The sequence below is a fragment of the Pristis pectinata genome, chromosome 28 (assembly GCF_009764475.1).
Source record: "Pristis pectinata isolate sPriPec2 chromosome 28, sPriPec2.1.pri, whole genome shotgun sequence".
In the NCBI taxonomy this organism is placed as follows: Eukaryota; Metazoa; Chordata; class Chondrichthyes; order Rhinopristiformes; family Pristidae; genus Pristis; species Pristis pectinata.
Window position 1 is genome coordinate 3,207,396 of NC_067432.1, and position 17,998 is coordinate 3,225,393.

The 17,998-nt window shown below is 42.2% G+C and overlaps 1 protein-coding gene across 1 annotated transcript in view; it reads right to left on the bottom strand.

Annotated features, from left to right (window-relative positions):
* LOC127584073 (spatacsin-like) overlaps positions 1–17,998 on the bottom strand; it is a 33,110-nt gene that overhangs the window by 8,096 nt on the left and 7,016 nt on the right. Inside the window, exons 4-7 of the mRNA XM_052040619.1 lie at positions 15,871–16,069; positions 13,627–13,767; positions 12,524–12,945; positions 10,201–10,346 (exon numbers count right to left, since the gene is read on the bottom strand). Coding sequence (XP_051896579.1) covers positions 10,201–10,346; positions 12,524–12,945; positions 13,627–13,767; positions 15,871–16,069 — 908 coding nt within the window. The remainder of the gene's footprint in view (positions 1–10,200; positions 10,347–12,523; positions 12,946–13,626; positions 13,768–15,870; positions 16,070–17,998) is intronic.

The following is a 17,998-nucleotide window of genomic DNA, read 5'->3' on the forward strand; positions in this document are numbered from 1 at the left end:
TCCTCATGAAAATTCATAATCCCATATATTATACATTTTATTAAAATAATAAATGCTCGTGGAGTATTTTAAAGAAAATTAACACTAGTTCCCTGGCAACTGGTTGAGAGTGCAGCAGCTTTCCTGGGTCTTCAATACTAATTGCATTTCCTGGGCCTATGTTGAGAACTGCTGACAGGCAGGAGGAGAGAAAATTCAAACGGTTACAACTTCTACCCCTTGTTCATTTCTCCTCCCCCAAAATAATCATCAGTTCCCCTGAGTGCTGCAGATTCCTCCAGGAAATGTCTAGGATTAACTATTCATTTCTCTAGCCTCCATTAATGTTCTGGCCACCTTACAGACTGCAGTGTTTCAAAGTCTGGTTTCTTTGGTCCCATTGTTCACGAGCAACCAACCTGATCCCCCCCTGGAGTTCCACTTCTAAACATTCCACTTCTTCTTTCTTGTTGGAAAGAGAAAGCCTTTTCAACAAGAGGTTCTCAGAGCCTTCACAACAATTTGCACAATGGCTCAGGATTAATTTTGTTTTTTTTTGTCCTTTGTCATTTCGTATACGTCTACAACAATAGAAAAAAATGCAAGTTATTAATAACTAACTCTCACAAAATTACACCGGCCTCAAAGGATGTACAATGCAGGTGGCAGTGGAAAACCAGAGAACAATGGGGCACATGTAAAGTCAGAAACAAAGCCATTTTGCCAGTGATACAATGAAGAACTTTGTCACAGAAGGTATCAAAAAATTCTCCTCCAAGGACTGTAAATGAAGGAGTCATTCAAAGTGCTCAAAATTGAGATCAATATATCTTTAAACAAAAATGGAAATAGTTTCTTCTGAGTTAGGGCAGCATATAACATTAAGGCATCCCCAGACTTTGGCTGGAGCAGAATACCATGGGCTGAAGGTGCCGGTTCCTTCCAAGTCCATCTCCACCTGTGCAAGCCTCATTCCCTCTCTGCACATCCACTTCAACTCCCCATGCAATCCTCTCTCCAGCACACCCTCTCCCACAACTCCGCTCAGGTCTTTTCTATCGTGCAACACCTTTGGCTATCACCACAGTGAAACATGGGACACTCATTGGTGGGTTGACCCAAGAGATACCACAGGACAAATGTGGCCTGAGGGTCATGTCCATGCAAAGGCAGGTCAGGGTCTTACACTGTAAAACTGCCACACTGTCCACAGCACTAAATGGAAATCCTTTAATGCAGATGTTGGAAATCGGAAGTTAAACAGAAAATGTTATAAACATTCTGCAGGTCAGACAGCATTCGTGGAGAGAGAAACAGAGTTACATATCAGGTCAATGACCATTCTCCAGAACTGGAAAAAAGAGAAAAAAGTTGCAGAGAGCTGGGGTAGGAATGGATAGGACAAAAGGAGTATGTCTGCTCGGGGGAGCCCAGGGTATAAGCTGCAGATGAATTCTACAATCTATTGTTAGGTCACATCTGAATATTGGCTGATCCCACAGCCTACTACATGGCAAGAAGTACGCCATTGCAAACAACAGGTTCACACTGGCTGAAAGGGGAACAGAGAATGCTGGAAGCACTCAGCAGGTCAAACAGCATCAGTGGAGAAACAAAGACTGTCAATGTTTCGGCTCGAGGACCCTTTATCAGAATTAGACAAGTGAGAAAACAAGCCTGCTTTAAACTGTAGAGAGGGGGAGGATGGAGAGAACAGAGGGTGTAGACCAAAGTTGTCAAAGGAAGTTGGAGTTGGAGTTGGAGAAAGGAGAGTAAAGAGAAATAAATTGAAACAAAATGGTACAGCAACATCTGTGAAGAGAGAGCAAAAAATTGTTAAACGTAATATTGAGTCCTTGGGCACCAACATGTCCAGACAAAAATGAGGTGCTGTTCCTCAAGTTTATGTTGTGCATCTTTAGAGCAATGTAGGAGGCCAAACACAGAGGTCAGAATGGGAGAGGGACAGAGAATTAATATGTGTGTTTGAAGACCACATTGTGGCTATGGAATGCAATGAACTAAACTTAGAAGTGTAAGTGAATTGCTGCTTAACTGGGAAGGACTGTTTGGGTCCCTGAATGATGGAGTGGGATGTGCTAAAAGGGCAGACGGTGGTTGTACGGGAAAGTGCCGTGAGAAGTGGAGTGGTTGGTGGAGATGGAAGAGGAGTTGGAGAACAACCAGTCACTTTACAACGCCGAAAGGGGAGAGAGGGGGAAGATGCGTCTGGTGGTGGAATTCTATCAGAAGTGGCAAAAGCTATGAAGGATGATCCGTTGAATGTGGAGACTGGTAGGGTGGAAGGTGAGGACAAGGATTGTCCTGTCTTTGTTCTGACTGAGAGAGGAGGAGGTGAGAGCAGAAGTGCGGGAAATTGAAGAGACACAGTTGAGAATCGTGTCAATTATTGTAGGGGGAAGGCCATGGTTAAGGAGAAAGGACAGCACCTTAAAAGGCTCACAATTTGAGCAGAATAAAAGCAGGAGGTTCAGGTAAACGTTTGTAAAACATTGGCTAGGCCACAGCTGGAGTACTGTGTTGCATTCTGGTCACCATACCATGTAAGGGATGTGATTGCACTGGAGGGTGCCGAGGAGATTCACCAGGATGTTGCCCAGGATGGAATGTTTCAGTTTTAAAGAGAAACTAAATAAGCTAGGATCGTTTTCCTTGGAGCAGAGAAGGCTGAAGGAGAAACTTTTGAACTCATACAAAATTAGGAAGAGCATAGTGTAGATGGTAAGGAGGGTGTGGGTTTAAGGTAAGGGGTAGGAGGTTTAGAGGGTATCTGAGGATGATTTTTTTCATCCAGAGGGCATTTGAAATCTGGAACGCACTGCCCGAGAGGGTGGTGGAGGGAGAGACCCTCATAACATGTAAATATCTAGAGGAGAACGTGTCAGCAAGGCATAGAAGGCTACACCCAAGTACTAATACCAAAACACCTTGAAAAGAGTAAAAGGATTGAGCAGAGATCAAGGAGAGAAGCAGGACCTCAAAGGTAGTAATATCCAGATTACTGCCTGTGCTAAGCGACAGTGGGTATAGGAACAGAATGAGGAGGAGGTCAAATGCGTGGTTGAGGGATTGGAGTAAGGAGCAGGGATTCAGTTTTCTGGATCATTGGGGCCTCTTTTGGGGCAGGTATGACCTGTTCAAAGAGGATGGGTTGCATTTGAATCCCAGGGGGACCAACATACTGGCGGGGAAGTTTGCTAAGGCTACTGGGGAGAGTTTAAACTAGAATTGTTGGGGGGTGGGATCCGTACTGGAGAGACTGGGGAAGAGGTGTTTGGCTCTCAAATAGAGGAGGCTAGAAGTAAGTACCATAGGCAGGTGATAGAGAAGGGACGTGTTCAGACAGGCTTGAGATGTGTCTATTTTAATGCAAGGAGTGTTGTAAACAAGGCGGATGAGCTTAGAGCTTGGATCGATACTTGGAGCTATGGTGTGGTGGCCATTACGGAGACTTGGATGGCTCTGGGGCTGGAGTAGTTGATTCAAGTGCTGGGTTTTAGATGTTTCAGGAAGGACAGGGAGGGAGGCAAGAGAGGTGGGGGAGTGGCACTGTTGATTAGAGATAGTGTCACGGCTGCGGAAAAGGTGGACGTTGTGGAGGGATTGTCTACGGAGTCTCTGTGGGTGAAGGTTAGGAACAGGAAGGGGTCGATAACTGTGCTGGGTGTTTTTTATAGGCCGCCCAATAGTGACAGGGTTATTGAGGAGCAGATAGGGAAGCAGATCCTAGAAAGGTGTGAGAATAACAGAGTTGTTGTCATGGGGGATTTTAATTTCCCAAACATCGATTGGCATCTCCAGACAGTGAGGGGTTTAGATGGGGTGGAGTTTGTTAGGTGTGTTCAGGAAGGGTTCTTGACACAGTATGTAGATAGACCTACAAGAGGAGAGGCTGTGCTTGATTTGATATTGGGAAATGAACCCGGTCAAGTGTCAGATCTCTCAGTGGGTGAACATTTTGGTGATAGTGATCATAATTCTATCTCCTTTACATTAGCACTGGAGAGGGATAGGAACAGACAGGCTAGAAAGGTGTTTACTTGGAGTAAAGGGAATTATGAGGCTCTCAGGCAGGAAATTGGAAGATTAAATTGGGAACAGATGTTCTCTGGGAAAAGTACAGAAGATATGTGGCAAATATTCAGGGGGTGTTTGTGTGGAGCTCTGCATAGACATGTTCCGATGAAACAGGGGAGTCATGATAGGATACAGGAACCGTGGTGTACGAAGGCTATAATAAATCTAGTCAAAAGGAAAAGAGAAACATACAAAAGGTACAGAGAGCTCGGTAATGTTAGAGATCTGGAGGAGTTCAAGGCTAAAAGGAAGGAACTTAAGAAAGAGATTAGGAGAGCCAGAAGAGGACATGAGAAGGCCTTGGCGGGCAGGATTAAGGAAAGCCCCAAGGCATTCTACAAGTACGTGAAGTGTAAGAGGATGAGATGCGAAAGGATAGGGCCTATCAAGTGCAGCAGTGGGAAAGTGTGTATGGATCCGGCAGAAATAGCAGAGGTACTTAATGAATACTTTATGTCAGTATTCACCACGGGAAAAGATCTGGGGGATTGTAGTGGGGACTTGCAGCTGCCTGAAAAGCTTGAGCATGTAGATATTAGAAAAGAGGTGGTGCTGAAAATTTTGGAAAGCATCAAGTTAGATAAGTCGCCAGGACTGGATGAGATGTACCCCAGGTTGCTGTGGGAGGCGAGGGAGGAGATTGCGGAGCCTCTGACGATGATCTTTGCGTCGTCGATGGAGACGGGAGAGGTTCCGGAAGATTGGAGGGTTGCGGATGTTGTTCCCTTATTCAAGAAGGGGAGTAGGGATAGCCCAGGAAATTATAGACCGGTGAGTCTTACCTCAGTGGTTGGTAAGCTGATGGAGAAGATCCTGAGAGGCAGGATTTATGAACATTTGGAGAGGTGTAATATGATTAGGAATAGTCAGCATGGCTTTGTCAAGGGCAGGTCCTGCCTTACGAGCCTGATTGAATTTTTTGAGGATGTGGCTAAGCACATCGATGAAGGGAGAGCAGTAGATGTAGTGTATATGGATTTTAGCAAGGCGTTTGATAAGGTACCCCATGCGAGGCTTATGGAAAAGGTGAGGAGACATGGAATCCAAGGGGACATTGCAGTGTGGATCCAGAACTGGCTGGCCCACAGAAGGCAAAGAGTGGTCATTGAAGGGTCGTATTCTGAGTGGAGGTTGGTGACCAGTGGTGTACCTCAGGGATCTGTACTGGGACCCTTGCTCTTTTTGATTTTTATAAACGACCTGGAAGAGGAAGTGGAGGGGTGGGTTAGTAAGTTTGCGGATGACACGAAGGTTGGGGGTGTTGTGGATAATTTGGAGGGCTGTCAGAGGTTGCAGAGGGACATAGATAGGATGTAGAGTTGGGCTGAGAAGTGGCAGATGCAGTTCAACCCAGAGAAGTGTGAACTGGTTCATTTTGGTAGGTCAAGTATGTTGGCGGAATATAGTATTAATGGTAGGACTCTTGGCAGTGTGGAGGATCAGAGGGATCTTGGGGTCCGAGTCCACAGGACGCTCAAAGCAGCTGCGCAGGTTGACTGTGGTTAAGAAGGCATATGGTGTATTGTCCTTCATCAATCGGGGAATTGAATTTAGGAGCCGAGAGGTATTGTTGCAGCTATATAGGTCCCTGGTCAGACCCCATTTGGAGTACTGTGCTCAGTTCTGGTTGCCTCACTACAGGAAAGATGTGGAAGCCATAAAGAGGGTGCAAAAGAGATTTACAAGGATGCTGCCTGGAATGTGGAGCATACCTTATGAAAGCAGGTTGAGGGAACTTGGCCTTTTCTCCTTGGAGAGACGGAGGATGAGGGGGGACCTGATAGAGGTGCATAAGATGATGAGAGGTATTGATAGGGTAGATAGTCAGCTTTTCCCCAGGGCTGAACTGGTGGCCACAAGAGGACATAGGTTTAAGGTGCTGGGGAGTAGAAATAGAGATGTCAGGGGTAAGTTTTTTACTCAGAGAGTGGTGAGTGCATGGAATGGGCTGCCGGAAATGGTGGTGGAGGCGGATACAATAGGGTCTTTCAAGAGACTGCTAGATAGGTACATGGAGCGGAGTAAAATAGAGGGCTATGGGTAAGCCTAGTAATTTCTAGGGTAGGGACATGTTCGGCACAGCTTTGTGGGCTGAAGGGCCTGAATTGTGCTGTAGTTTTTCCATGTTCTATGTTCTATCAACATGGACTTATGGAAGGAAAGTCATGCTTGACTAATCTACTGAAATTCTTTGAGGATATGATTGGTAGAATAGATAAGCAGGAACCAGTGGATGTGGTAATATTTGGATTTTCAGAAAACTTTTGGAAACCTCTCATACAGGAGGTTGATCAATAAGGTTGGAGTGCACAGAGTTGAGGTAATATACTGATATGGATTGAGAAACAGTTATCAGACAGAAAGTAAAGAATTTTCAGATTGGCAGGTTGTGACAACTGGGGTACCACAGGGATCAATGTTTGGGTCCCAGCTACTCATAATCTATATCAAAGATTTGTTTAAGAGCGCCAATGTCATATTCCCAAATTTGCTGATGACACAAAACCAGATAGGATTGCGGACAAGCTAAGTGTGCGGGCAACATGACAGATGCAACATAATCTGTAAAAATGTGAAGTTATTCACACTAGTGCACAAAGCAGAAAACAATATTTTTCAGTGAGACAATGGGTAATGTTGATGTTCAAAGGGACTTAAATATCAATTTTGCATAAGACATTGAAAGCCAACATGGCAAGGCAAGTAATTAGGAAGACAAATTGTATACTGGCCTTACTATTACAAGAGGATTTGTGTGCTTGGGTGAAGATGTCTTTCTGAAATTGTATAGGGCTTTGGTGAGACTACACCTGGAGTATCTTGTACAGATTTGGCCTCTTTAACTGAAAAAGGATACACTTGCCATAGTGGGAGTGCAGGGATGGTGGGTTTTGGCATATGTGGAGAGATTGAGTATTCTCTGGAGTTAAGAAGAATGAGACATCTCATTGAAGTTCATAAAATTCTTACGGTGCTCAACAGGGTGGATGCAGGGGTGATGTTTCCCCTGGCTGGGGAGCCTAGAATCAGGGTATCATGGTCTCAGAATTAGGAATAGGCCAGTTATGACAGAGGAGGAAAGTTTTTTCACGCTAAGCCTTGTGGATCTTTGGAGTTCTGTTCCCTAAAGGCTCAGTGGTTGAATTTATTCAAAAAGAAATCGGATTTTCTGGATATTAAGGAAATCAAGGATTATGGGGATAGTGCAGGAAAAAGGTTTTGAGGTAGAAGATCAACCACGATCTTGATGAATGACAGTGAAGGCATAGTGCCAAATGGCCTGCTCCTATCTGTTATGTTCTTAAACTAACCTTGCAAAGTCAAACAGACCTTAGACCTCTTATCTGTATTTACAAAATGTCTCCTTCAAGTGTGGGGCCTGAACAATGACCTTTTGTTCAAAAACAAACTGCTGGAGGAACTCAGAGGATTAAGCAGCATCTGTGGGGAGAGAAGAATTGTCAATGTTTCAGGTCGAAACCCTACATCAATTTGTTGCTCCAGATTCCAGCATCTGCAGTCTCTTATGTCTCCAATGATCTTTTGTCCTTTCCTAATCTCCCATATACAGTATATTGACCAGCTTACTGCTGTTCTATGTTGTACTCTTTCCTAGTCACTCTTAATCATTAATTTGTCACTTAGTTACAATCTTGCAAGATGGACAAGCTAACACACAGGAACATAGACCCTCTTTTCCTTGTCAAGAAGGAATCAATAAGCGAAAAACCGCTTTCCTCAATCTCACCTCTTTTCCTCCCTCCTCCAACAGAGTGACAATTATAGTTGTTGAACTTCACCTGCTAATCTTTAAGTAGTGGGAATTATTAAGAGTAAGGTATAGGTGGCAAGATTCCCAAAATTCCAACCCACAATCATAGGTCTGTTGGCTGTGTAGTAAGACTATGCAGAAAACCAGGCTGGCACGGACTAGATGGGCCGAAGGGCCTGTTTCTGTGCTGTAGTGCTATATGACTCTAATGTCCCCAGACCAGGCTCTGATTTTTCAAATTCATAGCCTGTTGATTACTGACCAGTCAAGATACTAATGAATTTCAGGTACTTAAGCATTCATGTTGGTTCCATTGTGTACGTGAAATAAAATTGAAAATTAAGCAGTGCCAATTTATATAAATTGACATTTGTCAATTTATATAAATTGCTCTGTAATATATTTTACACTGTCTCCCCATCTATGTATACTCCTCCAACCCAAACACCACACCATTCCAGTTTAGTAGCCGTACAGCCCAGTATGAGGATATTCTAGCAGCATTAAACCAGGCTAAGGTCAGAGAAACGCCATAAGAAAGTCTACAAGAAGTCAGCTGAAGCCAGGACAAGGAGATTATTGTTAACATTTAAAATGTTTGTGCAAAAATGCTCTGTTGAAATCTTTTCTTCCCCAGATGGTGCAGAAATCCAAAAGTATGAAAAGGAAACTAAAAACCATGGCTGGAAGAAATTATGAATATGAAGATATCATATTCCATCCTGAAACTGGAGGCTAAAGGTCACAGTAGACGGCTTAGCAGAGTGTCTAAATCCCCCTGCTGTAAATTAGATGAGTTCCTCTAAACATGGGAGAACTTTATCAAACCAAACACATTAACGTCATCATGCAGGTTAGATAAATATTCCCAAGGAGGTTCATAACTTTGCTCTTTTTGGCTCAGTTACAAAGTACCCTATTGTTTCCAGACAACTTGATGTCAGGGAAAAGTATTAAAAAAAATGGCAATTAATAACCATGGTGCCACACTTGTCAATTCCTAGCATGAAAAGTTCTGATCAACAGGCAGAACTTTGAAAGGAAGGAATGCAATTAGTTTGGTGTAAATCCATATAATGGAAGTAGATCAGCACATCACTCAGCAAGTTTCATGAAAATCCAGTAAAAGAAATTTTTTTAAAAAAGATTATGCAGTGTTGGCAGACGTGGCCAGTTAACAAAGTGCTCAATTTTCACACATAATTTCTTTCAACAAAAGAGACTTCAAGCAGCTTCAATGGGAACAACAATTTTTTTTCCAGAATGTGAGCATAATTGGCAAAGACAATGTTTATTGCCCATTCCTAACTGCCCCTGAACAGGGGGGCTTGTTGGCCCTTCCAGAGTCACCACAGTGTTGAGGGTCTGGAGTCACATATAGGCAAGACTGGGCAAGGACAGTAGATTTCCTCCCTTGAAGGACACTGACAAACCAGATGGGGCTTTTAAGACAATCCAGTACTTATCACTTCGTCATAGAGTCATACAGCACAGAAACAGGCCGTTCGGCCCAACTGGGACCAAGATGCCCCATTCAAGCTGTTTCCATTTGCCAGTGTTTGGCCCATAGCCTTTAAACCTTTCCAATCACGAAATGGAACTTCTAATGACTACCTTTTAAAAAAATTCCAGCTTAATTACGCAATTCAAATTCCAGAGCAGTAATGATGGGACTGGAATTCTGGTCTCTGGGTTGTTAGTCTAATACCTTAACCATGTACAGTTGTAAAGAAAATCAATCATGATTTTGTTATGAATAAGGAAAGCTTCAGTCAAATGCTGAGTACTCTCTCACCTATCAGGCAGAGCTGTTGGGTTTTTTCTTTACTCATTTATATTGTTGGGGCAAAAATCATACTCAAAAGGAATTTTAAATCAGGGAAATGAAGGAGAGTTTAATGGAACAGCCCAAGCAGATGCAAAATTTCTTTCAACTGCTGCAGCCCGATGATTACAATATACTCCGTGAAGCTGAACTCAAAAACTTCCTTCTTTTAGAGAGGGACACAAGAGACTACAAACAATCTGCTGGAGGAACTCAGCTGGTCGAGCAGCATCTGTGGGAGGAAAGGAATTATCGATGTTTTAGGTTGAAACCCTGCATCAGGACCTCCTCCTTTTATCCTATCCTGTAACTCATCCCACTCTTCTCACAAATTCACATTTGCTCCTGGATTGGCAACACCACAATCTGGTAACTTTCCTTAAAGCACCATTTTATGACCTTAAAGGTGCTGTATAAATGCAAGTTGTTTTTGGATTCACGTGCAACAACATTTTCATTAAAATTTAGCATGACATTAAGAATACATGCTTTTAATTTTTAAGTTTTCAGTCTCCCCAACCCTTACCTCCAATGCATGAATGGGAATTGAACATCGATTCCAATTATTGCGATGACACAATGAGTCAACAATGCCCGCTTTCCCATAAATCATTAAGCGATTCAGGAGGTCTTCTTGTGAGAAACCAAACACCACCATGGAAAGGCCAGCGTCTAAACAAATTAGATTGAAATACAAAAGTGAATACTTGTACAAAAATGATTTAAGGCTTTTGAAGCTTATGTTTAGTCGTCTTGTGACATTTCATTTGTCAAATGGACAACTTACTAAGCCTCTCAAATGACTAACTTTGACACTGCACAGTACTGCATCACAACCTTCAGGAAGGTGCTGATTGATTTGCAGTTGGTCTGGCAATACTGGATCTCAACTGGGGAAGCAACAGTTGGGCGTAGTTGATCTCAAGATCCAGGATATTGGTGCATGACAGCAATCCTGCTGAAAGGACACATTGGTGCACACCTTGGGCAAAGACCTAGCAGCAAACCACTGTCAAGGCACAGATATATATATAAAAAAATGACTACTACAGTCACTGTAAAGCAATTGTCCAGCATACCAGAGAAAGGGACTGGGATGGGGAGGTTGGAACACAAATGAGAGGCAGAGCAGTTCAACGAAGATGCATGTTTAATACAGTGATTATTCTGTCAATTCCATTTAGGAACTATTCTCCTTTGATTATTGGATTCAAGAGTCACCATATTAACTTTTAAGCAATTGGGACTTTTTGCGTTTAGTTCATGGAGCAAGCTTGTAGTCTTAAACTTATCCACTCTGTACTGTACTAATGTAAAAAAAATAGTTCTGGTACAAGTTTTTAAAACTCTTGTTTTAAAACTCATGTTAAAAACTCTTTGAGAATTTCATACAAACCTAAGAACTAACAACTGAACTGGATAATTAGATGTAGGAAGGATGTTCCTGATGATCAAGGAACCCAGAACCAGGGGTCACAGTTTAAGGATATGAGTAAAACTGAGATCTGGAGAAACAACTTCTCCCAGTGAGTGCTAAATATATGGAATACTGTACTGTAGAAAGTAGTTGAAGCCAAATCAAATACGTTCAAGGAGTTGGATATTTTTCTAATGGGTATGGGCAGAAAGCTGGAAGAGGCCATTGAACTTCAATGATGAACCCTGATCAAGTTGAATGGCAGAACAGATTTGAAGGGCCAAAAGGCCTACTCCTCTTACTTACCTATGTTTCTATAAAAAGCAACAGCCCTCCAAGGTTAGATGCTAGCATGCCTCAATGGGTCACATTACTAATCTCTAAATCAGTACACCAAGTCCCACTCCAGAGATGGAAGTGCAAAAACTACACTGACACTTCTATCAAACAGATCAAACCTGCAAATAAGTACAAAAAATCCTGGAAATACTTAGCAGGTCAGTCAGCATTCTGAATGGAACACACTGAAGAAAGGTCATCAACTTGAAATGTTAACTCTATTTCTCTCTCTGTAGCTGACGTCTGACCTATTGAGTTTTTCCAACATTTTCAATTTTCCAGCATCTGTAGTTTTTGCTTTGTTGACAAACCGGCATTTGTGGTCACTCTTCCCAAACTTCCAAAATCCCAAAAGAAATTCAGCTAGTGCTTCTACCTCACAATTCAGATAATGGAAAGAAAGTTTCAGAACTGCAAAGGAATGTGTGGGAGTGGAACTAATGGGATAGTTCATTCAAGGTGCCTGTCCCGGAAAAGACAAGCTAAGTGGATTCCTTCACTGCTAAACCATTATGAGATGGGATAAATGGACACGCACTAATCCCAAATAATCCCTGGACAACCTCATTCTCAGCTCAAATCACAGGGAGTACAGTTCATGTCCTGGTCTAGGCTTCACATCCTTCACAGCAAGGCCTTTCTCAGTATTAATTATTCTGTTTCATGCACACAGGTCGAAAGAGCAGGACTGCTGTGCATGCCAGAATGCTGATATACTACTCCAGTGTCAGTTTGACCCTTAATGGGAATGAGGATTTTAAAGATTAAACATCCTTCCACTAATGATGTTAAATTGAGATTCCAGCTGTCTGCCACACGTTCTATCCGGGGAGCTGTCTTGGCTTGAGAATTAATATTACCATCAGCTCAGCAGCCACCCTCACACCGGGCTACACTGCTGGCGAAAAAGCAGCATAAACTTCATTCTGCTCATCGTGGTCAACAGAGCATTGCTGACATGGAATGGCTGCTATGTTCTGCCAGTAAGGAAGAAACTCAAAACACTGAATTAACAGGAATTGCTTGGAGATATATCAGATAGAAGTGATTTAAAAACTGCATAAATATTTAGTTAAAAGTATCAAGTGCTCACCTGTGAGAAACAGGCATAATTCATCTTCGCCGCCTCCTTCTACTGGTAAGGAATGGCCATCTATGTGATGGTATGTCACTTCTTCTGTTTCCAAGTCCCAGAATGCGATAGTCAATGCTCCAGAGTCAGGAGCAACTAGGGTGAATAGAACACTGAATCCAGAAACAGACACCGTCTCTATACTCATGGATTCCTTGAACCCCTGTAGTTGCAAAATTCTGTGCCATTTACTTTCTTGGCTGTTTACATCTCCCTTCTGTCCAGAAGTGTTAGATTTACAAGAACTGGTATAACAGGATGCAACATTTGAATTCCGACTGGAGAGATTATGATACCAGGGAGTGGAAAACCTTGTCAGGAATTTTTCTGCCAATGGTACTTTCGTCTTATTGTAGAAAGCTCCCAAGCGGGCTGTCCAGGATCTTTATCAAACATAATAATAAAGTAATTACTCCTATAAATTCACATTTAAGATCAACAGGCGGGGTGGGGGGGGGAGGGTGTGGTGTGCAAGAGCAGGAGGGTTTGAACAGAAGATTTTATCTGGCATTTAATGGGTTAAAATACTTAATGTATGTATGCTGATACAGGTACATGTCGGTGAGTTTGAATGATAGTATGGAATAAGGGTTTGTCAACCTCTGTTCTAGTACATTTACCGAGAACAGAAGATTAAATACATCTAGTACAACAGTATCATAGAAAATGCACCAGCTAAATATTGAAATAGGATATTAGCAAATGTGCCATATAAAACTGTAAAGTACAGACAAGACCATTCAGCCCAAGGTGCATGTTCTAGCCATTTGGAAAAGCTCACCAATCAGTCCACTCTCCAGCTCTTTGCCCGTAGCCCTGCAAATCGTTTCTGTTCAAGTTTTTATCCAATTTCTTTTGAAAGTTCCAAATGAAGATGCTTCCTCCTACCTTCCAAGCAGTACTTTCCAGGTTATAAAGGGCAGCAATAAAATGTCTAATTTTCCCTTTGGATTTTTGGCCAATTATTTGAAAATATGCATTTATATTAAATGTAATACATAACTCATTTCACTTCAAATAAATCCATTTAAACTGCCATCAAATTTGATAGTTTCAACCCTTACCTATCTGTTTGAAATGGTAAATTGAGCACTTTATCGCTATACACAGAACTAGCAAGGTCATCCTCATCTATGCCAGCGGGCGCTCTCAAAGATTCATCATTAGAACCTTCACTGGTACGCTGCAGGTGATCAGGATGCTCCCTGCAAGAAGAATAACACAACCTGAAATTTCACATATAAATCAATCTTGAATTTCACTGAAGCTCCACAAAAGCCATAGAGATGTTGAAATTGTCCTTTTAATCAGCAGTGGACCTTTTACAATGCAGTCAGTATGGTTTTAAAATCACCGTGCATTATTCCACTAAGGCCACTATTAAGTAAAGCACAATCAATAATAATTGCTATTTGTTGAGGAAACTGAGGAGATTGGAATTTGTTCATTAGTTTCATCTGCAGCTCAGAAACTTGTTTTATGTTTGTGACATCTGTTTGACAGAATTAGGATTAAAATTAATTTGCTGCAACAAACCACAGGAAATCCTCTTAAACTCTCAATTAAGCACCTGTCCAGTTATGGATCTCAGCCAGGTTTTGACAAGGATTCCTGGTGGATGTCAATTCTCTTCCATGAAAGATAACTTAAATGCTTAACATGTGCCCCACCCAAGTACCATCATCTAAAGAATAGCCACAATGAGTGAACAAAACAGTTTGCATACAGAGCACAAAACACGCCATGATGCTGGAGGAACTCAGCCGACCAGGCAGCATCCGTGGAGAAAAGCAGGCGGTCAACGTTTCAGGTCAGGACCCTGCTTCAGGACTGAAGATAGGAAAAGAGGAAGCCCAATATATAGGAGGGAAAAGCAGAGCAGCGATAGGTGGACATAAGAGGGGAGGCAGGGTGGGCACTAGGTGGTGATAGGTAGATGCAGGTAAGTGATAGTGATAGGCAGGTGCGGGGGAGGAGGAGAGAGTAGATCCATCAGGGGTTGGGTCAAAGGTAAGGAGAGAGAGGAAAAAAGGGTTAGAAAAAAAGAGAGGCTAGGAAAGGGAAGAAGAGAAGCATGGGGGGGGGGGGAGTGCTGTGGGGATTACTTAAAGTGGGAGAATTCAATGTTCATGCTGTTAGGCTGCAAGGTTCCAAGACAGAAAATGAGGTGCTGTTCCTCCAGTTTGCGCTTGGAATTCTCCTGGAAGTGGAGGAGGCCGAGGACTGACATATTTGTGATGGTGTGGGAGGGGGAGTTGAAACGACTGGCAACAGGGAGATGTAGATCACAGTTATGGACAGAGCTCAGGTGCTCTGCGAAAGTCACCTAGTCTATGTTTGGTCTCACCAATGTAGAGGAGGCCACACTTGGAGCACCAAATGCAGTAGATGATATTAAGGGAGGTGCAGGTGAATCTCTGTCTCACCTGAAAGGACTGTTTGGGTCCCTGGATGGAATTCTTCTCGTATTTCTCATCTGAATACTTCTATGTAGTAAGGAAAAATACGAGGAGACCATTTGGCCCATCAAGCTTATGCCAGATCTCAGAGCAATCCTATCAATTCCATTTCCCCATTTATTTCCTTATAACCTATTCTCACCCACATGCCCACCCTGATAACCTACTATCCACCTGCACTAGAATTTACAGTAACCAATTAACTACCAACCAGCATGTATTTAGGATGTGAGGAGAAACTGGAGCACTCAGAGGAAACCCACACGGTCATAGGGAGAACATGCAAGCTTCACCCAAAACACCACCACAGGTCAAGATGGAACCCAGGTCGCTGGAGCTGACAGACAGCAACACTACCTGCTGCACTAATACTATTCAGTAAAGTATGACAATTTTGGACATGGATGATTAGAGACCGGATTTGGCAAAATTAGCATGAATTTTCAGATTTAAAACAATGAACAGGCTTCCATTCAAAATCTAATGCACGTGACAAAAGTGTCAAGTGAGTAATTCTGGTAAAGTCAACATTTTACCATAAGACATAGGAGCAGAATGAGGCCATTCAGCCCATCGAGTCTGCTCCACCATTCAATCATGGCTGATTTGTTACTCCAGATGAAAGAAAAATTGAGCAGAGAGCGGTTGATTGGGGCACTAATGGGCGAGAGTGAAAGGAATCTTGTTCATTACATCAGGATCAGCATCTTCAGAGGAGGATGGGATTTAAGTGACTTCTCCTGTGATATCTTTCTCACATTCCATTCTTTGGTGAAGCAATTTGACAAACATTAATGGAAATTCTGATCACTTCTATCTCTACAGTAAAAACATAAAAAGAAAGTTTACCTGAAAAAATTATTCAAGCTGACACAAATAGCACAATTAAAGGGGTTCACAGCCACAGCAACATCCAAGTCAGGCGATAACTCAAGTCTGCTCAGACAGGTTAAGTCACAGGGATCGCCAGCCTCTTCAAATACTCCAGGCCGACAGAGCGCAAGATTAACTTTCCCAAGCTGTTTGCCATCCACAGTATCACAGATATCTTAAAAAGCATAATATTAAGGAGTTTTATAACCACAGAGAGGCTGAAGGAACTCTGGGGGTCAGGCAGCATCTATGGAAGGAAATGGACAGTCAACGTTTTGGGTTGACACCTTTCGTCAAGACCGGAAAGAGGGGAGATAGCCAGTATAAGAAGGTGCTGGGAAGGGGAGGAGCAAGAGCTGGCAGGTGATAGGTGGATCCAGGTGTTGGGGGTGATAGACGGGTGAGGGAGGGAGGAGAACAAGAATGATGTAAGGAGCTGGGAGGTGATAAGTGTGTGACAAGGGGCTGAAGAAGATAGAATCTGAAAGGAGAGGACAATGGACCATAGAATGAAGGGAAGGAGGTGCGGAGGGGAACCAGAGGGAGGAATGTGTGGGTGACGGGCAGATGAAGAGGGTGGGGTAGGGGAAAGAGATGAGGTGATGGGGGCCAGTGGGATCAAGAAAAAAGGGAAGTGACAGAGGGAAGTATATAAGACGGATTTATGGTACTTACTCCAGTGGTGGCTTCAAACTCACAATGCAGGGACTGCAAGTTCAGATCCAGTAAAACCTGGAGGTTTTAGGCTAGCACCAAAAATATTACCATAAATATCTCGAAAAATCCAGCTGGTTCACTAAAGGTACTTGTTACCTTCATGGGTTTGGCCACAATGTGTGACTGACTTCACACCTCACATGCCAATCAGTTGCCAGAATAACAAAACTGATCTTGGCCAGTGCCACTCAGATCCCCAGCAAATTAAAAGCACAGCTGCCTACTTTGCTACATTTGCAACATGATGATTTTTACCCTTTATAATATTCATGGCAGTTTATGAATTGGATTTGAATATTCTGAGCAGAGCATGTTTTCTTTTACAGTTACAAGATAACCAAGGCAACTCTGCCTCATAAAAATTATTACATCATGAAGACTGATTATACTTTCCATTAGTTGATTAACAAAAACAAGGAAAATAATACTTGCTATACCTTTTTCTGTTTCTCTTTTCTTCTGCTTTACTGTTCTATTTGTGTGCATGTTGTACTACCTTTCATCCCTAACTAATTAGCTCATCCGTCCTACAGATGTTCATTTTAACATCTATTTTAGTATTAGTTCATCCAATTAATTAACTTCACATAATACAGCATTGTAGGTAATTAGCTCCTAATCCTACAATTAACTTTGCTGAGTAAAACATTATTGGAATGGAAGAAGGGAGGATGGGAGGAGGTGAAGGAAGACTCCGACGGGTAAAGATGAGAAAATTTGAAATGCTCTTCCAAAACTACCATAGAGCAATGAAGAAAAACAAACAAACTAAAGTCAGAAATTAAGTTTAGAGAATGGTTATTAATCCTTTTAAACCAACAATCAACACACATCTTAGAAAATTAGTGTGCATAAAGATAAATGGAGCATCGCAATCATATTGTGATGGATTAACTCTTGTCATATGCTGATTTTACAGCTACACCATTAGAATTTCCTTTAGCAAACCCAATTACAGGTTTAATTTTAAAAATAATGATTTTTTTTAAATGCATTCAATCACTGGGGTAAAGACAGAAATACTCAAGGACCATTGCATCTGAATGTTCAGAAAATGAACTGGAATAGTTTACTGATTGTGTCATTATACCTGTATGCACATTAACCCAGCTCTGTTCAAATCTGTAACCCAAACTAATAACCTGATTCAATGAATGCTAGTGAGAGTAAATAAAATGGTTCACTGTGTTGGCAAGTGCAATTGTAAAATGGATGTTAATTGTTTCTGTACTTTTTAAAAAATCACCCTTAGATTTGAAAAAACATCATCATTGAACCTCCCAACTATATCTTCAGCAACTTCTCTATGTCGTGCACGAGGTAGTGTGATCAAAGACCAGTGATAAATTTACTGCAGACACAAGAGGCTGCAGATGCTGGAAATCTA